The sequence below is a fragment of the Odocoileus virginianus genome, chromosome 28 (assembly GCF_023699985.2).
Source record: "Odocoileus virginianus isolate 20LAN1187 ecotype Illinois chromosome 28, Ovbor_1.2, whole genome shotgun sequence".
Classification (NCBI taxonomy): Eukaryota; Metazoa; Chordata; class Mammalia; order Artiodactyla; family Cervidae; genus Odocoileus; species Odocoileus virginianus.
Window position 1 is genome coordinate 19,792,033 of NC_069701.1, and position 26,180 is coordinate 19,818,212.

At 41.3% G+C, this 26,180-nt stretch overlaps 1 protein-coding gene across 6 annotated transcripts in view; it reads right to left on the reverse strand.

The window, feature by feature from the left end:
* Positions 1 to 1,017: 1,017 nt before the first annotated feature.
* The window catches only part of GAS2 (growth arrest specific 2), a 168,314-nt gene continuing 143,151 nt past the window's right edge, over positions 1,018 to 26,180 (reverse strand). For all 6 annotated transcript variants that reach the window (XM_070457278.1, XM_070457279.1, XM_070457276.1 and 3 more), the window contains one exon: positions 1,018 to 2,279. In XM_070457278.1, coding sequence (XP_070313379.1) covers positions 2,061 to 2,279 — 219 coding nt within the window. In that variant the 3' untranslated portion in view covers positions 1,018 to 2,060. The remainder of the gene's footprint in view (positions 2,280 to 26,180) is intronic.

Below are 26,180 nucleotides of genomic sequence, written 5' to 3' on the forward strand. Positions count from 1 at the left end.
ATCTGAATTAGAAAACTACAAACACTGCTGAGAATTTTTTTTTAAATATATGAATGGTGAGAGCATTGCATGTTCATGGATTGAATGAGAGTTCTGTCAAGATGGTGTTCTCAAATTGATCAACAAATGAAACACCCCAGCAAGCTCTTTCAGAGAAATTAATGAATTGATCTAAAATTCATGTGGAAAATGCAAGATTTATGATAGCCAAGACAATTTTGATAAAAGGATCTAGTGATTTTCACTAAGAAATCAATGAGTAAGAGCCATGTACACTTAGTCATTTCCTTCTGAATACAGTCTCATTTCTCCAGATTCTTTTTCAGTGCCATTCAGCTAGCAACTAGACCACAAAGTCAGTTGGGACTATGTTCTTAGTTCCACTTAAAAAGACCATTGTAGATGTGTAGACAGAAGAATCCACCTTCCCCAGAAGATGGGACCTATCCTAATTCCTGGAATCTGGGACTATGTTACATAACACAGCAAAAGGTATTTTGTAGATGTGATTCAGTTAACGACATTAAAATGGGGAGATTATATTGGATTATTCAGGTGGACCCAATCTAACCGTGTCTGTATGCTCAGTTGTGTCCAACTCTCTGCGACCCCATGGACTATAGCCCACCAGGCTCCCTGTCTGTGGGATTCTCCAGGCAAGAGTACTGGGGTGGGTAGCTGTTCCCTTCTCCAGGAGGTCTTTCCGATCCAGGGATCAAACCCAGGTCTCCTGCATTGCAAGCATATTCTTTACAGTCTGTTTTAAAAAGGTTGTGTCTGCTTTGATTAAATCATTCATGTAACAGAGCTACTTCTTCCCTGGCTTTCTGAAGCAAGAAAGGTGGATTTTGTTGTTTTTGAAAAATGAAGAAATGACAAATTAACTCTGCCTATTCAGGGCAGCACTGAAAGGACTGTTTATAAAATCTACACTTTCTGCTAAGAGAACAAAGAACGACCACCATTCAGCTGCCCACAGTGAAGAAGTACTAAGTAACCGTAATTAAATGCTTCCTGTAATTCCCAGGGGAAGTTGCTATTTGCAGATGATCTTTATTTCAGAATGAAGCATTGATAATAGAGACGGGAAATTTTTCAACATTTATCTTTTTAATTCTTGAATCAGTGAGGACAATATCTTGCTGTTTATGGTACAAAACAGCCCTGTCCTAGATATACAAGGGTATACATAAGTCTGTAACATCATTAGCTACAGTAAAATTACTAGACAGCACAGCGAAGTAGGGTTAACTAAAGATACATTTTAATAAGAAAATGCTTTGAAATAACATGAAGTCAACGGACATTTGACTGTACAGTTTATTCTGTCAAAATATAAATGTATGTCAGCTTACGTGTGTGAATTACACAGTCAGTTTCAACACAGCCACGTGCCTAGGATTGTGTGAAACAACTCATAAGCCATTCTCTAAGGGGTGTTGTGAAAACTTCCAAAAGTACCCCTGATATTTGGTCAGAGCTAAGGGATAAACTTTAAGGCAATCTTCCAAGTGAATGTAAACTTTTCTAAAGTGGCCTTTCCAGTAAAGGATTACTGTCGTGAATACTCTGTACTTTATAGTGCTGTTGGATATTTTTAGTAGCACGTCATCACACTAATTGTCACTTTTTAAAAATCAGCTTTAAAATCCTGCAATTGTAAATTAAAAAAAAAAATGTCTGGAGTGCTTTTATTCTGTAGACTTCGGGCAGGCACTTTTTGTTGATTTTACTGTAAATCCTATTTTCTTCTAATAATTTTTATCTTTAGCTAGAATTGTACTGCTACGATTGTGTTCTAAATACTGTTCATATATTGAGAAATAATAATTTGCTACAATTTGTCTAATTTAAATCTAAGTTGAAAATTTCTTTTTAGAGGTCATTTTCTACAGAAGCATTCAAAATAAATAGTGCTACTCTTTGAGCGTGTTTCAGCATGATGACATTTTTCTGTCTGTCTTTTTCCAAAGTAATTTGTAGAGCATGTGAGCTAAACTGACTACTGGAGATGTAGATACAGGCCATTGGGAGAGTCCCCTCGTAGTGACCACCCAGTTTCACTTAATTTCCTTCTTAGCCTTATAGTTGGCAGAGACCACCAGGTAATTGTCTGGATTCATGTCCTTAAGGGTTGGAGATTTGCTCTGGACGGGGGATGTCTTGCCATCCACACGGGATATCTGCAGCATCCGGCAGGGGTCATGTTTCAACAAATACCCTGCAAAAGTTTCCCATCCTCCTCCCACGCGGACCATAACATGCTTGTTGTGCAGCATCTGGGGAATGAAAAGAGAGTAAATGAGTGAAATTCTGAGAATTCCTGCAGTATCTCAAATCAGCTTCCAGCCCTAGCGTTGTTACTGTTTTCTGTTTTGTTTTTCAAGCCCCCATTGTTCTTCCACTTCTTGTGCCATGTCTGAATCAGCATAGAGTTTATGAGAGAAGCATTGTCTTTTCCATGCAAGTGGATCATGCACGGTTCGCACCCCTGGGTTGCAGCTTTGCCCTGCTCTGGGAATCAGTAGGTACAATCCCCTGTTGGTTCTGTGATTATAGAGGCTCCTCGCTGACACCTGAGGCTGCTTCACAGCCTCCTCATTGTCCCATTTCCAGCTTGCTGCCTCAGCTCCTTTCCCCCCACTTGGATTTCCCCTCTGAACCAGGACCTAAAAGACCATGGAAATGCCTGCTGTGAAATATATAGAATATAGAATTGGAATAAAGAATACAGATATGTACATGTGTGTATGTGAGTCGCTCAGTCGTGTCTGACTCTGTGATCTCATGGACTGTAGCTCGCCAGGCTGTGCTGACCATGGGATTCTCCAGGCAAGAATTCTGGAGTGGGTTGCCATTGCCTTCCCCAAGATCTATACATATATGTATATATTTATATATGTAAATGTATGTGTGTATATTTACAGATATATATGGGTTCCTGGGTGGCTCAGTGGTAAAGAATTCATCTGCCAGTGCAGGAGATGTAGGAGACATGGGTCTGATCCCTGGGTCAGGAAGATTCCCTGGAGGAGGAAATGGCTACCCACTCCAGTATTCTTGCCTGGAAAATTCCATGGAGGAAGCTGGCAGGCTACAGTCCATAGGGTCGCAAAGAATCACACAACTGAGTGACTGAGCACACACGTATACACACATATACATATATATACACAAATATATATGCATACATTTCATAGTTATTTGATTATACATATATATATATTTCCAATTCTATTCCATTAGAGTTTATTTTAATATATTGAACATAGTTCTCTATGCTGTATAGTCAATCCTTGTTATGTGTTTTTGGAATATGTTAATGATCCCACAAATACTCAATGGAAAATGGAATTGAAGATGCCCTCAGGAAAACTGAAATCTTCCCTAGTCACCTACTGTCTGAGGCTTTTGAAGGAAAGATAATAGTTATGTTTGTCTTTTTCTTATTCTTCCTAATTACCATAGAATTCCTCTTCAAAACAAAACAAAAACAAACAAAAACCTTACTTTCAGGTGCACGAACCATTTAGAGCTCCAGGTTAACAAGACTACAGATTGAAAAGGTGAAACATGTGGTTATTTCTGTCTAGTAAAAACATGTCTGAGTTACGGAGGTTTGGCACAGTGAGCCAAAGGTTTGTTCTTGCTAAGAATAAGGGGAAGTACCACATGTTCACCAAAGACTCTGCTGACTTGTCTCCTGCCCAAAATATTCCGAACAACAGTGGCAATATAATCTTGGGAAGGGGCTATGGGTTTGGCAGGGGATTTGGGAAGCAGTTTTCCAGGTCAGGCTTCCCTGGTGGCCCAGACAGTTAAGAGTCCAGCTGCAATGCAGGAGACCTGGGTTTGATCCTGGGTTGGGAAGATCCCCTGGAGAAGGGAAGGGCTACCCACTCCGGTATTCTTGTCTGGATAATTCCATGGACAAAGGAGCCTGGCAGGCTATAGTCCATGGGGTCTCCAAGAGTTGGACACGTCTGAGTGACTTTCACTTGACTTATGGTGCCTCCCCAGGTCCCGCCAGTGGTACCATGTTCCTGTTGTGTAGGATGAAGACAGTGAGACCCAGATCTTTGAATATGATTTCCTGACTCCTAGTCTAGTGCTCTTCCCACATGGGTTCCTCCTTATAAAATCCATCAGGGCGTGTTTAATTTTACTGGCCTATTTTCATTTCACAAGTTCCTGGGTATGTTTCTACTTCCTGTTTTTAAAACTTGGAGTTACTGAGAGAAAAACTGAAAAGGCCAGTTTCAAAATAGCACTTTGACCCTTTCTCCAGTTGTTCCAACAGAGCTGCTTTTGCTTATTGTTGAAGTCCTGGCACCTCCTACCCTTGCAAATTACCTCTAAACATCATTGGCATGAGTGCCCCTGGCAGAATGCCCAAGTTCACTTGACTCTCAGCAGTCTGTTTCACCAGAAAGAAACAACCAGTCAGAAGAAGTTTTAAACTATCAGTGAATTCTGGAAAATAGTGACATAAATGCTTTTCAGCCTGGAGTATATGATCTTTGGTAGAAACTGCTTGCCAATTCTTTCATGAAGCCATAGGACCATAGAAAGTGGATCCAACATGAGACAGAGTCATTCTGAATGTGAATAACACAGGAATTAAATTTCTGCCCACCTCGTCTTCCATACTCTTCCTGTGGCTAATCAGAAACCTACATTTTGCTAAAGAAAGCCAGTGGTCAAACTGGGCAAGTTTTAATCATGGGATGAAGATAACAGAGCTATAGGTGTTTATAGCCTGATTATAGAGATTTGAATCCCATGCCTTTTCTTAGAACATGGTCAGTCTCAAGAAAAGGGGAAAAAAAAAAAAAAAGAAGAAATGAATGCCCACCTGATGTCCAGAAACAAATTTATTATTGTTTAACCTAAAAAATTAACCTGCTAGAAACCAAATTACTCTCAAGTCTTCCTTTTCCTTGTAGTATAAAACTGTTTAAAACTCCAACCTTGGATTAAGTGTATAATCCTCCTAAATCAGGGTTAAGCTGCTGAGCTCTGCTGGAAGAATTCTTTTCACCTCAGAGATTAGTGATATCAGACCAATTACAATTAATTGATTTTTTTGTTTGTTTTGGTCAGTTTCATTTTTTATTCCTATTATTCTCAAACACACTACACATTTCATCCTCATTAGCCTACCGTGACTCCATCTTTGTCAGACATGGCTTCCTCTCTCTTAGTATCTCCAAGGACGAATTCACTCCAGTCTACAGTCATCCTTTCCCCTGCCTTTCCAAAGTCACAGAAAAAAGTCCTTTGGTCCAAGGTCAAGTCCTCTCTGTCCAAATTCACATTACCACTCATGAAGAACCCAGCTACATCAAACATCTCCCTCTTGTCTCCACTTTGTTGTATAATGCTCCTTACACTCCAAGAAATAAATGTATCCAACCCCTTTCCACTCGTGTACAAAGAAAGCTCTTCTTTTTCCATCCCAATCTACTTTCCTCTCATACCTTCTCCTTACATCTGAGCTTCCTGACAGTTAAGTTTACACTCAGTGTCTTAACTTCTAATTTCCTATTTACTGCCCAACCGACAGTAGACTTGCTTCTGTTTAACTGACTGCATGAGAAAGGAAACCTGATGGCCTCTGGAATTATCAAATCCAATGGATGGTCTTTAATCCTGTCTTCATTGATCATTCAAGTAAGGTATCTGCCAGTATTGACACTCCTTCCTTGAAATTCTCTACTCTTTTACTGTCTATGATAAGACTCTCCTGAGTCTCCTGCTACCTGCTTGAGGGGTCTTTCTCTGCTTCCTTCTGCCTATTTTTAAGTTTTGCTCTTCCAAAAGATTCTGAAGCTTTCTGTCTTTTCTCTACCGCTTTTCTCAGTCTGATTCTCTATGTGCAACCTCATGGTTTTCACTACCTTCTACTTTTTTTAAGAGCCTCAGAACCAGAAGTAGGGACTATTTATTTATTCATTGGCCATGCAGCATGTGGGATCTTAGGTCACCAGTCAGGAATTGAACCCACACTCCCAGCATTGGAGGCATGGGGTCTTAACCACTGGACCAGCAGGGGAGTCCCACTACCATGTATTTTTTGTTTTCCAAACTATAACTCTAGCCCTTGCTTCTTCCTGGAACTTCCAAATGGAAAGGCAGCTTGTCCTTTTCCTTCCACTAGAAGACCACACAAGTCTTTTCTCATAGGGTTGGTGACATGAGCATTCTCTCTACCCAGTCAGATACTGAAAGCATTCATTTCTCCCTAAATGTTTCTCAGGATCTTTGCCACCATCGTTTCTGCCTAGTTCAGCGCCTCATCTCTTCTCTGGTCATCTGTAGAGCTCTCACTGCCTCCAGCCTAGCTGTGTCCCATCTGTTTAGTCAACTACCACAGAGGGAATTCCATAAATGCAACTTTGGTTATCTCTGACCCAAATACTTTCACTACCTCCCCGTCTCCTGTCAGCAGAGTCCCTTTATTTGTATACACTGCTCTCCACGACCACTCCTGCCAGGCCTCATCCCTTCCCAGAGCTTTGGGACCCACAAAAATTATAGTTCTGTATTCCCAGACTACATACTCTTTCTTTCACAATTTTGCCCATTTGCCCTGAAATGTGAAATTCCTTTCTGTGGAATGTCCTTGCTTGTCCTCTTCCTTCATCTAGAAGACCCTGCAAGTCTTTGCTCATAGGGGTGATAACGTGAACAGTCTCTGTTCCCAGTCAGATACCAAAAGCATTCAGTTCCCTGCCTACTGGGATGACAAACATCCCCCCAATTCAAACATCACCTCCATCTGAAAAATATTCCATGATCATCTCCTTCACTGATAAGGGAATCCTTCCTTATGATGTGTCCTGTTTAGTTTACACATGATCTCATTGCTTTGTTCATTCTACCGAATTGTAATTGCTCATTCACCTGTATGTCCCTTTCAACAATACATGAGCTCCCTGAAAACAGTGATGATGTAAGATACATTTCCCATGTTTGGACTCTCACAGATGTGAGCTCAGAGCAGTGTCAATACTGTAATCAAGTACTACTTTTCATGTGTCCTTCCAAACTACTTACCTTGTCTAACATAAGATATCAGTATCAGTATCACTGCCACTTTACAGTTAGTAAAACTGATGCTCTTAGAAGAACTGATACTCATGCAAGATCACAAATCAGTGGCAACACTGGAACAAGAACACTTTTATCTGTTATACCATATCCACAATCCACTTACTCTGTAAAGCATCTAGATTTGCATTTTCAATCTGCTTAGTGACTTGCAAATCACTCATTTAGCACAAGCAAGGAATTATCAATGCCAGAAATAGTTACAAGTTGCTTGAGTGGATTAAATGCTCACTTAATATGATTTATGGTTTTGTTCTAATAAACTCTAAATAAATATTGCATTTAATTTCAGAAAATTAGCCTTCAGTGGTCCTAAGAAATAAATATGTGTCAAGTACAGGTAATAGGATAAAATATATTTATAGATATGTATCTGTTTGCATAAGAAGAACTGGGCTTTGATTCTCTGTTCAATGTACATATTACAGCTCCTTTATTTCTGATGTTTCATAATGTTGAACAGTTTTGCATTCTCCATTCCAAAAGATAAATCCTTTTGATTAACAGTGCCAATGCACATGTGGATTGAATATTCAGTCCAGTTGTCTGTTATTGCATTTCTCTTGAGTAAAGAAAAATAGAGCTGCTACAAATATCTTCCAACATGCAACTACTGCATGTTGCAAAGCAGTCGTTTTTGCATACTAGGCCTATTCTAACGTTGCTGTTTTCTACCATCAGCCTCATTCCTCACTGTGCCCTTGATTCTAACAAAGGTAAGATGATTCATTAGCAGCTTAGCAACATCTCTCAATGCTGAAGGGAAAAAGAACAAAGCAACAAAAATCTTGTCTCCACATTTTCCCAAAGGCCTTAATAAAGTTTTATAAGCAGAGCTGGGTTATCGTAAAACATTTTAGTTTTTGATGTCTACGAGTAACATACATACCTTGCCCAGGGAAAATAATCAGTAGACCTCAAAGATATGTTTTTGTATTTTAAATAATTTTTTCCACTAATGAGAGAACGATCGCCTGTTCTTATCAAGGACATCTTGCTTTGTGCCTTTGTCCTCGTACGATGTTTAATTAGGAGGCCTCTGGCCATGTGCCAGCGAAAGGGAAACTTTTTCTTAGATGACAGAGTCACAGTATTACAGCACCTACTCTGTGCCAGGTAATCTACAAATGTGCCTTCCTGAAATGAGGAGGATAAAAGACACTGAGGTCATTGGCAATGGTCTCAGTTCACAGACATGCCAGCTGGCAGAGTGGGGGTCACACAGGTGGTCCCTGAGAGCCAGGCTAGAAATCACATCTCCATTACTCCCAATCTATTCTTCCAAAAATTAATATTCTAGAAATGAATCCAATCTCTAAAGCTGGGAGAATCACTTAATATATTGACCCAGCAGTGGTTTATAACACTCTCAGATAAGCCTTTTGACTTACTGGGTTCAGTGCACATCTTGTTAGACTATGATATGTTAACCTACAGTCCACTTTCTAGTACCATCTTTCAATCTTACTTTCCTAACACAGTCAGGTAACAAATTATCCCATAAACAACAACTTCTGTAGCTCATCCAGATACTTATAGAGGAAAAAAAAAATGGGTTCAAAGGATGTAAGTTAATTCTCCTATATCAACTTACAACATAATGGAAAATTCAAACGTTGTAGAAATGATTAATCAAAAGTTTCCTACAAATTTTGAGTTCACAGCACGGGGTCTAGTGGTCTGGTTCTTATGATGTGTGATAACAGGACTTCAGGAAAATTATTTTTCCTTTATAATTACTGGAGCAACAGACTGGAATCATGTGTAGTTATTAAGAACATAAAGCAAGAAAAAGGATGTATATTTCTTCTTCTTGGTGACATTAATTAGTTATTAAAAACAATTACATCAACTCACTTTTTGTTGACAAGGCACAGTTGATATTTATGTATGGATCACAGAAAATCATATGTTTTACTAAATGAAAAAAAAAATGGCCTCATAAAACAGTCAGAAAATATTGTGGATTTATTGGTAATGTATTTGTGTTTAAGGTGACCAGGCTACATAGAGCTGTTACATCACACAAACGGAAAACAAGCAAAACACCATCAACAAAAAGAACTAACAGAAAATATCTTTTAGGTAAGCAGAGTTCAAAGTTAAATGCTTTATGTCCTATCAAAAATTCCCCAGCACAGATCTGCTTGTGTGTTCACCTCTGTCCTAAATCACCATTCCTGTGAAATGCTTCAGGTGTCACCACCTCATGGGGGAAATACCAACATATCTCTTTCATTCTGATTTGAGTCTTGTGTCCGTGACCTTGAAGACCCAGGGAAGCAGGAGTGTCTGTGTCTGAATTACCAGTGTCCTTAGACCTGGAGGATGTGAAAGCGCTCCAGCGCGACGCCCTCACCATCGCTCACACTTCACCAATCCACCCTCCAGTCCAGGGCCACGGTGAGCTTTGTAACAGGAAAATCTGGCCAAGCTCCTGCCTTGCCAAGAACCTGTGGGTAGTTCTGCACTGTCTCCAGCGTTTCTTGCCATGTTCAGTTCCAGTCCCCCTGAGGAATACGACTCATTCTCATCACCGCAAAAGGCTGTGGGAACAATTCTGGGAAAGCAAGTGTGAGTGTATAAAGAGGCCTGGGCGAGTGTGTTTGTGTGTAGGGCCGCAACAGAATCTTGCATATCTAGGGTGGGCAGAACTACACACAATTTGAAGAGACAATTTGTGAATGAGTCTGATACCTGCCTCCCTTACCTCTGTCCCTCTCCTGCCCCCAGGAGAACAACTGGCCGGAGTCACCAAGCACTTTATAGTCCTGCTATTACTCTTTTTTCCCACCTTCTTTCTCACTATGCCTGCAGGATCACATACTGTTGTGCAGGCTGTACACTGCACAACTCTGCAGCTATTCTGGGGCCCTATTTTTCTGTGCCCATAACCACCCTCCAAATTATTCACCCAGCAATTATTCTGAACTCCTTAGAATACCCTGAAAGGTTCATGCCTTTCTACACGTAGAGGATTGTTCCGGATTCACCAGGAGAATCAAAGCAGGTCTCTTCAGTTGACCATTCAACAAATATTTGTTGAGTGCCAGACAAGTTTATTCCTTGCTAAATTTTATACCCTGGGGACCTAGGAGAGTGGAAAGTACACAAAGGACACTCAAAAAATGCTTGTTAAGTGGATGAATGAACAATGTTAATGCCTGCTATGCTCCACCCAGGTGTTGCTGCCTTTATGGAATATTTTTGCATTGTCTGATCTTTAGATTAGCTTCTTTGGATCTTGAGATTTTCCTGCACAGACCTCAAGCAAAGTACCTAGAATACTTTATTGTCTTATCTCTTGACCTTCTTTCTGACCACCCTAAAGGGTCACATCCTATTTAGCTTTGTGATCAGTCGCTCAGTCATGTCCAACTCTTTGAGAGCCCACGGACTGTAGCCTGCCAGGCTCCTCTGTTTGTGGGATTCTCCAAGCAAGAATACTGGAGTGGGTTGCCATTTCCTTCTCCAGGGATCTTCGTGACCCAGGGATTAAATGGGGGTCTCCTGCATTGCAGGCGGATTCTTTACAGCTGAGCCACCAGAGAAGCCGCCAGCTTTGTATATATGGCAACTATTATCATATGTAATATGTAAAAGACATGAGTTATTCATGGAAAGATAAGAAAAAAGAAACGACAAAACGCTTTGTCTTTAACAGAAAGAGTAAAAAAAAAAACAGGTTGTGAATGATAATCCACATCAAATATTGCTTAGAGAAATCCTTTGAGACAGATTTGGGGTAAGAGTATGAAGCTTTAACAGGGATCATATTTTTTTTTTACATATTCATTAACCCTTTTGTTTTTCCCAAATTATTAGTTGCTATTATTATTTAAACTTTTTATTTTATACTGGGATATAGAGATGGTTGGGCTTCCTAGGTAGTGTTAGTGATAAAGAACCTGCCTGCCAATGCAGGAGATGTAAGAGACATGGGTTTGATCCCTGGGTGGGGAAGATCCCTGGAGGAGGGCATGGCAACCCACTCCAGTATTCTTGCCTGGAGAATCCCATGGACAGAGGAGCCTGGAGGGCTAATGTCCACTGGGTTGCAAAGAGTTGGACACGACAGAAGCGACTTTAGCATGCACACATAGAGACGGTTGGTGGCATCACTGACCCAGTGGGCATGAATTGAGGAAACTCCGGAGATAGTGAAGGACAGGGAAGTGTGGCGTGCTGCAGTCCATGGGGTTGCAAAGAGCTGGACACAACTGAGCGACTGAACAACAATAAATAGATGATTAACCATGCTGTGATAGTTTTGGGTGGACAGTAAAGTGACTTAGCCATACATATCCATGTATCCATTCTCCCCCAAACGTCTCTCCCATCCAGGCTGCCACATAACATTAAGGAGAGCTCCGTGTGCTCTACAGTAGGTCCTGGTTGGTTATCAGGGGTCATATTTTAAAAGGGGATATAGTGTTGAGAGTCAATAGAGCAATGAACAGGAGAGAAAGCAGAAAGGGAAAGATGGAGAGAAGAAGGAAGTGTCCTGAATGAATCCGGAAGGATATGACTCTCTTCATTATCTCATAACACTGGGAATGCATAGTTTTTAAAATATTTTTCACTACAGTAACAAACTACTTGATAAAATTTTCACCCCCTCCTCTTTTTCTTTTGATGCTTACGTGTTTGGAATCACTCTCATTAAGCCCTTCCCTAATCACCTGACCAGACAGGCTCGTATTTCTGCCCAATCTGTGAACTGCTCTTCATCTGAGCCATCCTTTTAAGAGGCAACCATCTCTGATGCTGACTGAGGAGAGGAGACAACCCTCTTGAATTTAGATCAGTTTGGCTTCCTGGGACATTATATGCTTCCTAAACATCCTTGTCAACCCTGTTCATGGTATGTTTTTACAAGCCATCATAACTTGAGTGAAAATATTGTTTTTAGAATGCAGTCATTTGCTCTCCAGAGAAAGAGTGTTAAATTAATTTATAGGACAACAGACTCTGTCTTCATCTAATATTCTCCTGAAATGGCATATGCTGAAAATTGGGCAACTGGGAATTCAGTTCTCTGCCGGAGGTACCCTGACACCTGGAGGAGTGAAATGACAGGTGTGCAATCCCTGGTGTGTTATGTTGAAAGGTCGAAACTCCATCTTCAAGATAAGTGATGATGTTACCTATGAATAGGGCAACAGAGGCTTTCTTAACCACAGGTGACATGTGAAGCCTCCTTTTTGTCAAAGGTTGGGGATTCATCTCAACCTCTCTGGCTATTTGAAATTAGAAATGGTTAAATGCTACCCAATCAACAAGCTTCTGGAATTATCTCTTTATTGTTTACAAAGCATTTTTCATGTTTATTGTCTCATTTTTACCTACCTAATCATCCCTTGGTTTATCATGCCATTTTCTTAGAAAACACTTGAGATCTGAACAACAGTCACTAGAGCAGAAACTGTTTCGTCTTTACCAGACTGCCTAGGTATGGTACCACTAACTATCTGTACAACCCTAAGACATTATTTAATCTCTCTCTGCTTCAGTTTCTCATCAGTGAAATGATTATACTTTAGAGTGATTTGGACAAAGATATTAATGTGTGTAAGCATGCAACCACATTGCCTGGGGCGTGACACTCAATGTCAACCTACTATTATTATAATTATTATCAAAAGAATAATACTGTTATAGTGATGATGATGATGATGATGATAAACTTCTTATGGATTTTATTTCAGTTAGTTCTTAGAGCTGCTCTAAGCATCTGGGATTATTATTGATATTTACAAATGAGAAAATGATAGCTCAGAAAAGTCAAGTGAATTGCTCAAAGTCACTTAGCTAGAAAGTGACACAGTTTAGATTTGAACTTGGGTTTCTCTGACCTCAAAGGCAATACTCATTACCACTAAACTATACCCCCGAAAGGTACTTCTCCAGGAGTCACAGTTGTCTGGGTTCTTACCTAGACTCTTCCCTTGGACAGTAACTCTTTTCTTTAGGAATAGCTGTTGCCAATTTATAATGTCTCCATTCATGATCATATCAAGACCCAGAACAGAATAAGGAACTTAATACATGCTTGGAAGAATTTATTTCAAGTTGAACCTGACTGTTTAACCCATAGAAAAGTACTGAAACTCAGGCACACTATCTACTTAGGGCTCTGTCCTGGGCCCCATACTCTGAAAGGAAACTGCAGAGCAGAAACCCCTGACAGCTTGCAAAATATTTTCACTTAAATCATTCTGTTTTGTTATCACACCTGCCCAGCGGTTTGAGAGGTTAATATTACTGTTTCCATTGCACAAATGGAGAAAGGTTCTCCTCTCGTAGCTCAGATGGTAAAAAGTCTCCCTGAAATGCAAGAGACCCAGGTTTGATCCCCGAGTCAGGAAGATCCCCTGGAGATGGGAATGGCAACTCACTCCAGTATTCTTGCCTGGAGAATCCCATGGATAGACTACGGGGTCACAAAGAGTGGGACACAACTGAGAGACTAACACTTTCACTTTCAGAGAGGTGAGGTGGGTACAAGAACACACAGACCTAGTCTTCTGATTCCCAGTCTTGTGATTGTTTCGTCTTCAGTAATAACATATATTGGGGGAATATAATCCCCAAACCCTTACTTGAAGGGTGAACTGCTGCGGTGTCCTAAATGGTAAGAGCCAATCATTCAGTGTGAACAGGGCCTTAAATCCCAAACCCTCTGGCTCTTAAGGCTGGCCAGAAAAAAAATCTTTGGCCTACTTCTGTAGTTTCCTTCTGGAGGGGTAAAAAGTTTAATCCTCAGACTCAATATGGACAAATGACTCTCGGTAATTTCTTTCTAGAAGCAAACGTGAGAAGAGCAACTAGCCAATGAATGCAATGATCAACTGGCAAAAAGTTCCCTCTGCATATGTCAGGAAATATGTGTAGGAGCACCTACAGCCAACTGGCTGTCAGTTCCCATCTCCTCGTTATGTAAGGTCTCCATTTTCCCACTCCTGCACCGAATGAAATTGAGAATCCTTAGCTGCAATCTAATTACCAGTCTGTGGCACCATTTCAGACATGGAAGGCAAAGTTATGATAAATATTTAATAGAACACTCAGCACAGTGAAAGCAATGAGCTGGAAAATGCTGGCGCTGGAAATGCACAGTTGTCTAGAGGGAGGATTTGTAGCTGGGATGTCTCCAACTGGAACTAGACTTCATCCACCCGAAGGATGCAACAACTATTCAGGAAGGGGACGTGGGCTCCAAGAGGCAATGAAAACTCAGCCCTTCCATTAATCAAATGGGGTCATGTCTGACTCAGTCTGAACTCGCATTCTCTCTTCTACACCTTTACCAGAAGCCAACAGAATAGAATCAGTGCTGGGAGAGCCAAAGGTTAACATTTGCTGACAATGATGTACACCACTGGTTTCCAGCCTGGTGTCCTCCAGGTCCTGAAAAGTAACAACAGTGTCTGGAATCTAGACGCTAGAAAAATTACTACTTTGCCACCGGTTTTAATGTATCTTCACTATTTTGGTAGATCCATTAAAACAGAAAACAAAGTATTACTAAATACATTCAGATCTTTTATGTTGACAAAATACTTGGAAACACAAGTCTCCTTTCTCTAAAAGCCCCATTGAAATGAAAGGCAGACATAAAAATGTTTTGAAGCCACCAAGGCAAAGAACATTGAAAGGATGTAATAGAAGACAAGAAAGGTCAAAGACAGCTTTAGAAGATGGAAAAAAGATAAGTGAGTCATAACTGACTAAAGGTGGAGAGAGCTGAAACTAAAAACCTGAAGTGATAGCTGACATAAAAACGCAAGTCAGATTATGCCTTTAAACTATAGGAAACTCAGGTTTTAAAATCATTAGGCACTTCCAGCAGGTAAGGAGAGAAATGTAGCTAAAAGAAAGGGGAGAACTGACTGAAAAATCAGTATAAGGATCAGTTAAGAATTGACACTTTTGAACTGTGGTGTTGGAGAAGACTCTTGAGAGTCCCTTGGACAGCAAGGAGATCCAACTAATCCATCCTAAAGGAAATCAGTCCTGAATATTCATTGGAAGGTCTGATGCTGAAGCTGAAACTCCAATACTTTAGCCACCTGATGTAAAGAGCTAACTCATCTGAAAAGACCCTGATGCTGGGAAAGACTGAAGGCAGGAGGAGAAGGGGACGACAGAGGATGAGATGGTTGGATGGCATCACCGACTCGATGGACATGAGCTTAAGTAAACTCTGGGAGTTGGTGATGGACAGGGAGGCCTGGTGTGCTGATGTTCAAGGGGTCGCAAAGAGTCAGACATGACTGAGCGACTGAACTCAACTGATCCCAGATTTATTGCATCCCACGCCAGATATGCTATGCTGTGACTATTCCCCTGGTACCAATGACCACACCATCACAGCAGGAGACTGAAGGTTCATCTTTGTAGGAACTGAATCAGAAATGACTAGGGGATGACTCAGGCACGTGATGGAGAGATGGACAGAGAGACGATAAAGCCAACCCAGCAAAGATTTCATTGTAGAACCAGATGGCAGTTCGATGGGTAAGACTTCTCTGTATTGCTTCAAATTTTTTTCACAATAAAATGTGGGAGGAAAAATCCATCCCGAATCTGAATCCAATCTGTTCTCAGCATCACCGCTGCCGCCTCCCTCATCCCAAGTTTCCTTCATCTCACCTGGATCGCTGCAATAACCTTCCAACTGCTTTTCCTGCCCCTGTTCGGCCTATCAGTACATTCACAGCAGAGAAACTAGAGGGATCTTATTCAAACAGAAGTCACCTCAGGCCACACCTCCACTCAAAACCTTGTGTGGCTCCCCATTTTACCGGGGACACACTACAGAGTCCTTCCAAAGGCCTCCAAGTTCCTGCGTGACCCAGGCTCCTGTTACCGCTCCAACTATGTGCTACCACTGGGCCCTTCACACGCTATGAGGCAGCCACTCCGGCATCCTTGCTATTTCTCAGACACTCCAGGCTTCTCCAGGTATGCTCTTGACTTAGTGTTCCTCCTAACAGAGGAACCAGACAACTGGAGGGCTAGCTCTGCACCTCTATGACCTTGCTAATCTCTCATCTGCTCGATGAGCCTGCCCTGTATTACTCTTAGTGAAAAGCAATGAAAGTGAAAGTGTAAGTTGCTCAGTCGTGTCCAGCTCTTTGCGACCCCACAGACTACCTCACCAGGTTCCTCTGTCCATGGGATTTCTCAGGCAAGCATCCTGAAGCAGGTTGCCATTTCCTTCTCCAGGGGATCTTCCCAAACCGGGGATTGAACTCCGGTCTCCTGCATCGCAGGCAGATTCCTTACCATCTGAGCCACCAGGGAAGCCAATTACTCTTAAGGGGAAGGGATAATTGGGGAGTCTGGGATGGACATGAACACACTGCTGTATTTAAAATGGATAACCAACGAGGTCCTACTGCATAGCACAGGGAACTCTGCTCAATTTTATGTGGTAGTCTGGATGGGAGGGGAGTTTGGGGGAGAATGGGTACATGTATACATATGGCTGAGTCCCTTTGCTATTCACCTGAACTATCACAATATGGTTGGCTATACCTCAATACAAAATGTTTTTGGTGCTAAAGACTGTGCTTTCACTCCAGGGGGATGCAGGTTGGATCCCTGGTCAGGGGACAAAGATCCCACATGACACAAGGCCAAAGTAAAAAATATATAAATTGGGCCAAGATAGTAAAAAATAAAAAAAGTCCAAATAAAAATAAAAACTCCTGCAGTCTCTACTCTCAGCTTGCCTTACTTTGGCCGAGTTTTCCTTTCCTGCCCCAGCAGGACATTTGTCACTTTATAGCAAGCTCTAGAACTTACATATTTATTCTGTTTATTGGACCCATCTCAACTAGGATTGCTAGATTTATCAATATAAAAATACAGGACACCCAGTTAAGTCTGAATTTCAAATGAGCAACCTCTCAATCTAAGTACATCCCCTGCAATGTTTAGCACATACTCATACTAAAAGGTATTGTTGTTTATCTGAAATTCAAATGAAACTGAGCATCCTGTAATTGATCTGGTGACCCTACACACACACACACACACACACACACACACACACACACACACACGCACGCACACTCACAGGAATATGAGGTCCTCAAGAAAGCCAGGGGTCCTCTGCTTTGTTCTGATATAGCCTCAACTCTCAGAACACTGCAGGTTTCAGGGTATATGTTGATTAAATATACACTGGATGAATGAATGATTGCATTTTTCTCAGGATGTGCGCTAAGAAGAGTAATCCTCAGAAGATGTGTGGTGTAGGACACAGGAAACCCAACATCAAAACAAGTTTTTAAGTCAATGTATGACAAAAACCACTACAATATTGTAAAGTAATTAGCCTCCAACTAATAAAAAAAAAAAAAGTCTCAGACGATGCTGTGAGGCTGACCTGCAGTGGGAGGATACACATGGAGGGACCAGAAAGAAACCAGTAGATGAACTGCAGTGTCTGCCTGTGACATCATGGTGATGGGCTTCCCAGTTCTCTCAAGGGATCTGATAGGGGTTTTTAATTATACTTAGGCCAAAAAATAAGACATTATCAACTTTAAGCAAAATAAAAATGGTTACAAAAAGGAAAAGTAATCGTGACCCACTACAGTATTTATGTGACAGTTACAAAGCAAATACCCTTGACCATCGGTGTGGTATCATCTCAGCAAATAGGAGGAAAGGAAGATGTGTGCAGTGGGGTTAAGGGGAGCAGAAAATTGCTAAATCACCATCTTCTCACTCTTGCTACCTTGCTGTTTATGGGTAGACCACAGAAAATGTCTAACATTTAAAAACTAAGGAAGAACAGCTTAATTACCCAGTTTAGAAATTTGGAGACAAACGAAAAGAAGAAACAGCTTCCAGAGGTAAAGCTAGTTGCATCTAGAGAGAACTCAGGGGAAGAAAGGAGTGGAAAGGCTGAAGAGGGATGGGGCAGTTTTGCTGTTTTCTGTCATAACTCTTTCAGCACCATTTTATTGACTATATATGTGTGTGTGTGTGTGTGTGTGTGTGTGTGTGTGTGTGTTCACAAAAATTAAAATTTCATTTAAAATCCTCAGTTCTGCTATTTAGGAAATAAAAACAAAAAGGGAAACATCGAATTTCTAGAACACCAACACAGGAAAAATATCCACACATTATTTTAATGTTATGAAACCTTTATACTTTTGCAAACTCGCTGACAGGCTCATATACTTCACTATAAACAGATACAGTTTTACCTGAAATCACTACACATTTAATTGTGATTTATTTTCCCTTTTGACATACTTCAGGAGTACTAGGTAATGGAAGACAATTCAGAGTTGAGGTCCAACCTGGCTACATAACTGCAAATGTTTACCAACATTTCATTAGGACCTTTTCACTTACAAAATCCTTTGCACCACCATTTCATTTGATTCTCCAATGGTCCTTTAAAAATTATTTTCATATTATTCATATTTGGATTTCTCCCAACATCAAACAACATCATCATAAAATCCTCAGATAAGATGGTGATGTGAACTCAGGAAGGAAAAGCTCTGGCATTTGCATTGTTTCCCTATAGTTTGTTTTAAACTCTCCTTTTCCTGCTGACTCTAGAACTATTATAAGTCTACATTTATAAGCCTTAGCATTTCTCTTCCAGAAGCTTTCTCTCCAAGATCATGATCCCTGATCCTTCCTGCTTCTCCCTCCGCTCTGATAAGATGCCAGTCACTGCCTTGCCTACAGGCTTCCCTGGTAGCTCAGTTGGTAAAGAATCCGCCTACTATGCAGGAAACCCTGGTTGGATTCCCGTGTTGGGAAGATCCTCTGGAGAAGGAATAGGCTGCCCACTCTAGTATTCTTGGGCTTCCCTTGTGGCTCAGCTGGTAAAGAATCTGCTTGTGATGTGGGAGACCTGGGTTCGATCCCTGGGTCGGGAAGATCCCCTGGAGAAGGGAAAGGCTACCCACTCCAGTATTCTGGCCTAGAAAATTCCATGGACAGTCCATGGAGTGGCATAAGAGTTGGACACGACCGAGCAACGTTCACTTTTCCTTGCCTGTGATCCTCACTATCTCCCAAACCTTCTCTGAGGCACAGAGATACAGAGGCATTGCTCTTCCTTTCAGTTTTTCATGCTATTTAAACTATTCAAGAGCAGAGAAGAAAAATACACACCGATCTCACCAATATATAGGGACTTCCCAGGTGACTCAGTGGTAAAGAACCCGCCTGGCAATACAGGAGCTGTAAGAGACCCGGGTTCGATCCCTGGATTGGGAGGATCCCCTGGAGAAGGAAATGGCACCCCACTCCAGTATTCTTGCCTGGAGAATCCCAGGAACAGAGGAGCCTGGAGGGCTCCTTTCTACATTTTCTTTTCTTTTTCATTGTAATGCAATTGCTTTACAGTGTTATGTTAGTTTCTGCTGTACAACATCACGAATCAGCCATAGGAATACATATATCTCCTCCCTCCTGAGCATCCCATGCACCCCCCTATTCCACCCCTCTAGGTCATCACAAAGCACCACGCTGAGCTCCTTGTGAATATGGCATTTTAAAAACCCTTCGTCTTTGCCTTCCACAGTTACACTCCTTGCTACGTGTTTTAAATAGACTGTGTTATTCTGAACTCAAAAATTTCTCTTCACTGAATATTCTATTTTCAGCCTTCATTTTCCAATAGGAGGAGGTGAAGTTTAGAGCTCACTTCCAAATTATTCAGTCTTCCTAAAGGCCAAGTGCAGAACAATTAAACAATTCATCACTGACTGGGTCTATCCATCCTTGCTTCAGGGACTGGTCACGTGTTAACTTATAAATGAGCCTACTGTTCCCTAGGGCCACCCCAAGGTCCCCATAGGGAGAATGATGCAAACTCTTTTGATAAAAGGCACACATAACTAATACCCTAGGAAAAGATTATCTGACACTGCTCAAATTCATTGTTTTCAGACAAGAACTTCCAAAGCTTGCATATTTTCTTTGCCCTCAAATTCATTTGCCTTCGAGAATTCAGGTATCTCTTTTTCTCTCACAGTTTACATGAAATTTTTCACCAGTCCATCTTTCTTTGCACATTTCCATAATTTTATATCTCTCCTCTCAGTTCTGTAATTTTCTCATGATTTTTAAAAGTCTTTCATATGTGCATGTATGTGTATGAGAGATGTGTGTACAGATGTGTTACAGTGATAAAAGGTACAGCAATGATTTTAACACATTTATCCCATATGATATGCATATACATACATCCATTACCATGTATTTTTTTTCTTCAACTATTGTTAAGGAGACATAGTTTGTCTAACTAGGGCCTGGCTGACACAACGGAATACTTTCCGTCTAGTTTAGTCCATCGCTCTTAAATAATGTGAATTTTCTCATCGCAAAACCCACAGAACGATTCTTCAGCCATGTGGGTTCCTTGGCTACTTGCTTCTCTCTCCTCAACAACCCATTGCCATGTGATGACACATTCCTGTTGTATTGGGTTGACCAAACTATTCATTTGGGTTTTTCTGTATCATCTTATGGAGCAAACCCAAGCAAACTTTTTTGGTCAATCCAATACAAGTATCTTCCCATACGTCAAGAACTTACCTGCATAGCTTTACCTCTCTCTGCGTGTCAATGAGAAACCATGGTTTTTCTGATTAAAGCCTTCCCTGTGTCCTTTTATTCCAAGCTAAATAATGATGTTAAAGGAGCAATTATACCTGTTTCTCAGTGACTCGTCTATCCTTCCCAAAGCTTTGTTTCAAATTCACCCATGCCTCCTGTAATGTTCAGCTGCTAAGTCTTGTCTGACCCTTTTGCGACCCCGCAGATTGTAGCCCACCAAGCTCCTCTGTCCATGGGACTTTCCAGGCAAGAATACTGCAGTGGGTTGTCATTACTGTTCCTTCTCCAGTAATGGATGTGTTAACACAAGGGCCTCAGATACAGACTATGTCTTTATCTTGTTAACAAAAATGTCACCACTGTGGACAGCTTGAAGTCATTCCCTTTTCTGCAGTCTAGTTCTAAGGGAGACAAAGGCAGCAATGATATAACGCGCTGTGATTCTGCTCTATCTTCTGTCGTAAATGCCCTCTTTGCTTCGTTCTAATATCTTTTAAGGCCACTCAGAGTTCTTTTCTGTCATTTTGTGATCTATGCCTCCCTAGCATCCAACCAGCTTCTTCTATAGCAAGATCAAAAGCAAGAATTTTGTAACTAATGCTAAAGGCATGTCGGGGGCTTCAGAAATGGATGCTTCATATGTTGCCCATTAGTTAGTTATTAGAAGCATGGCTGTCTGAGGGCCTTAAGACTCAGCCCTGAGACCTACAAGTTGAGATGGACTTTTTTTGGCAGTGGTCTCTGAAGTGTGACCTCTTCACCTAATGCCCTCCTCTACTCTTTGCCTAGTTCTCCATTTAGAGACCTCTCCCTGCCCACCATACCTTTACAAGCTCTTTGTACAATTTCATAAAACTCCATTAACCAGACTCAGCACCTTCACCATCCATTAATTCTTAACTCTCAAACCTACTTCCCTTTCTTCCCTGTCTCTCCCATATCCTAAGAGGTGTTCAGGAAGGGAACTTAATCTTGCCTGACCTATCTTTCTTTTCTTTTCATGTTGAGTCCATTTGATCTTTTTAATTTAACTCAATTTTAATCATCTCCCACATCCCTTTGTCAGGCTTGCTCTGATAAAGGTTTGCAGAGGATGTTATGAAAGCATATTGGAGATACATACCTTCAGCCTAGTCTTGAGGGGCAAGAGTTCTTGCAAATATTTGTTGCAGGAAATGATCTGAATCTTGAAGGAAAGTAGAATTTTGCTGGATAAAGAAGGGACAGAAGAGCATCGCAGGCTCAGGGAAAAGCGTGTGCAAAGGGACAGAGACATAAAGCAGCACAGTCTGAACACGACACTCAGTAGTGCACTGTTGTTAGTCGGTAAGTTGTGTCTGACTCTTTGCAACATCATGGACTGTAGCACACAGGGTTCCTGTCCATCGGACAAGAATTTCCCCGGCAAGAATACTGGAGCAGGGCGCCAATTCCTCCTCCAAGGGATCTTACCGACCCAGGGATCAAATCACATCTCTAGCACTCGTGTGCCCGACTCTTTGGGGTCCCATGGACTATACAGTCCATGGAGTTCTCCAGGCCAGAATACTGGAGTGGGTAGCCTTTTCCTTCTCCAGGGGATCTTCCCAACCCAGGGATTGAACCCAGGTCTCCCATACTGCAGGCAGATTCTTTACCAGGGGAAGCCCAGCCAGCATTGGCAGATGGGCTCTTTACCACTGAGCCACCAGGGAAGCCAGTTCACTGTTACCATGGCTAAAATGTGAGAGGGATGAAGGGGAGACTGTTAGGAGATGCAGCTAGTGAGGTAAAGAGTGACCAAGTGTAAGAGGACCTTGAATTATATGCACATGGGACAAAGTGGACCATTGGTGGGTTTAAAGCAAGCTACTGGCATGACAAGATTTCTCTCACCTGAAGACCTCCAGCAGATCCACAGAAAAGTCAAGGCTTGGAGTAAAAGAGATCGGGTAAAAGATTTCTACAGTATTTAGGAAAGAGCCGAAATGACTGAGTCTTGGACTGAGATGAAGAGAAAGGGAGGATTTTTACAAACTCTGAGTGGGGGTGATAATATGTTTGTATTTTTTACAAGCTCACTCTAGCTGCCCTGTGATGCCTACACAGAAAGGAGGACAGACTAGATGAAGCAGGCCAGTTTGGAAGCTATTGCAGTGGTCCAAGTTGAAAACAGTTGCCTGGGCTGGCGGGGTGCGCCTGCTAGAATAGTTCTCATGGTGTCCCAATGACTTCATTCTCTCCTTGTCTCCTCTCTACACCCCTCCCCACCAGGATTGATGTTATCCGCTTCCAGAATACACCACAGATGCACAGATGGGAATCGTCCTCCTCTCTGATATGATGTAAGCCAGGCAAAACAGGGATGCTATACATTCCCCACTGACAGAGGAAAAAAGTGAGACACAGGAGGCAAACTGCCTCGCCAAATATTTTACTCCTTTAGAGTAACTTCTGGGACAGGTTCTGTGTCCATGCTTTTATATCATGCCGAGTTAGAAAAACACTTTGTCATAATTAATGTGTTATAATCAACCTTCACTCCAGACTGTCTCTTAGTTTATAACTCAGTATGCAACTGGGTGTAATGGGTTGGCCAAAAAGTTCATTCAGGCTTTTCCATGACAGCAAGCAAAAAAACCCAAATGAGCTTTTTGGCCAACCAAGTATAAAGTGGGATACTTTTACTGCCTCTCTTGAATATATGAGTGAATGAAAAAAATCAATGAATAGATGGATTGAATTTGCTAACAAAATTCACCAGGCATCATATAATCTGTCTCCAACTAGTGCAAACACTAGACTTAATGAAACTGGGTCATTTGTAGAGATATGGATGGACCTGGAGTTTGTCAGAGTGAAGTTAGAAAGGGCAAATACTGTATATTAATGCATACATATAAAATCAAGAAAAACGGTACAAATGAACCTATTTCTAAAACATGAATAGAGACACAGACGTAGAGAATTGACATGTGTGTGGGGTGGTTGTGGGGGGTGGGGGGAGTGACAAATTGGGAGATTAGGATTGACATATATACATTATCATAAAATAGATAGCTAGTGGGAACCTACTTTAAATCACAGGAAGCTCAGTTCGGTGCCCTGTGATGACCTTGATGGGTGGGATGGAGGGGGGTGGAAAAGAAGTCCATGAAGGAGGGGATAATATGTGTGTGTGTGTATGTGTGTATGATTCACTTTATTGTATAACAGAAACTAGCATAGCATTGTAAAGCAGTTGAACTCCAGTTTAAAAAATATTTTTAAAACTAAGAAGCATAAAAACCACCTATTTGTATGTAATTCCCATAATATGGTTTCGCATTTGTGTTTCTTAGCCCAGGGACATTTGGTTATTTCTGGAGACATTTTTGGTTTTCTCCACTAGGAGGGGGAGTTGCACTGGCATCTAGGAAGCACAGGCTACAGACGCTTCTAAACCCCCTCCTACAATGCATAGGACAGCCCCCCACAATAAGGGATTGTCTGGTCCACTATGTCAACTGTGTCAAATTTGAGAAACCTTGCTCTCTATCATATGAAGCCAATCATATTGAAACCACTCCTGTTTAAGAAAAAAAAAAATTCTCATCAGATCACACAACATGCAAAACTCACCAAATAACACTTTCCTATAGAAATAACTGGATGTGAATCTGAGCAAACGCTGGGAGACAGTGGAGGACAGAGGAGCCTGGTGTGCCACAGTCCATGGGGTCACGAGGAGTCGGACACAACTGAGTGACCGAACAACCACACACAAACAATACGAGTGGTAACTGAGGACAAGTTGTGACAACATTCTTCCGTCTTGTAGGTCAGCAATGCTTTCCTAAATGCCAAACTGAGGAGGAAGCGGACACCATCTCATGTTGTAGATACGCCCTGACACCTTGAAGACAGACAAGCCACTGACCAGCAAGGAGCCAGTAGCCCATTCTGCTTGGGCCGGCAGGTATTCCCTATTACATACTTGAAAAGGGAAGGGAAACAAATTCCTACAGATACACTTCAATGTTATTTAACATTTGTTTCAAAATGATTAAAAAGTACCAAGCCGGTTTCCAGCCCTGAATACCAGGCAATGGAAGGAAGGCATAGCAAGACTACAGTTGTTAGATCTGGACGCTAGATGGCAGCAGCACATAAGTGCGTGGCTTCACCCCCGAAGAAATATTTAGTGCCGCATTGTTTAAATTCTCTTGGAACAAAAGAAGTAAACATGATTTCCCCCAGCAATTCTCACCAATGCCTTGCATTTCTTTTACTGGACTTAAAATTATTAAGCTGCCTTTGTTTTCTAAACAGTGTAGCCTGCCAGTCTCCTCTGTCCATGGAATTCTCCAGGCAAGAAGACTGGAGTGGGTTGCCATTTCCTTCTCTGGGGATCTTTCTAACCCAGGGATCAAACCTGGGTCTCCTGCATTGCAGGCAGATTCCTTACATCTGAGCCACAGGGATGCCCCCCGTTTTCTGAATAAATCTTTTGTATTCTTGAATAGTTGTTTCTCTATGTAACAAATATTTACTGTACATGTGAGTATGCATACATATAATTACATATATGAATATAAATTGCATATATTATATAATTATAGAAATTATACATCTGCCATTTATAACAATGATGTTGAACATAATCCAATAATATTTGTCACTCTTTGTTGAGCATTTTCTCACTTAATACTTTTAATCATCTTATGTGGAATGTATTAGCTTTTTCCTTTTGTAGTTTAATTTCCAAGGATGAAAAAGATCAAACAGCCTGGCCAGGGTCAGACAGCATAATGAGTTCCAGAAGTGAGATTCATATTATACATTTCAGAGAGCCCAAAGTCTGTGAGCTTTTTGAGGTTAGGAATTTTATCTTAATTTATATTCTTCTTCACCAAATATAGATAAGTGCTACAAATGTATTGCATCAGTTGCAAAAACAGTTTGTGCCCATTTCATGGTGTTAGGGAAAAATAATTCATATGGGAAAATGAAGGCAAATACTAGGATGCTGGTTAAAAAGATTACCAGGCCCCAACCCAGACTAATTAAATCAAACATATCACATGAAGGGGCGTTTTCTTAAAGGTCTCCAGGTTATTCTAATATGCAGCAAGTGTTGAGAATCCATAGGGTAGTGACTATGAGAGTCAAATTTTCAGCAGGTTGAAAATCCTTTTCTCACTTTTTGATAAGTCCTCAAAGACAGAACTGAAAATACCAAATAGCTGTGGAGAAGGTTACGAAGGTGATGTTTGCCACTGAAGGAGACACAAATTTGCAGCCCACCAAAGCCATTAACATCCCATCCAATTTGTGGTCCATTCCTTTTGTGATTTTGTGACTTCAGTGACAGAGGCAGCAACCTGTTTTTGTCTATTTCCATAAACAGCATTTCCATGCAAGGGTGACATTCATAGAAGTTTGGTGCAGTGGTAAAGTATCTGCCTGCCAATACAGGGAGCACAAGATACATGGGTTCAAAT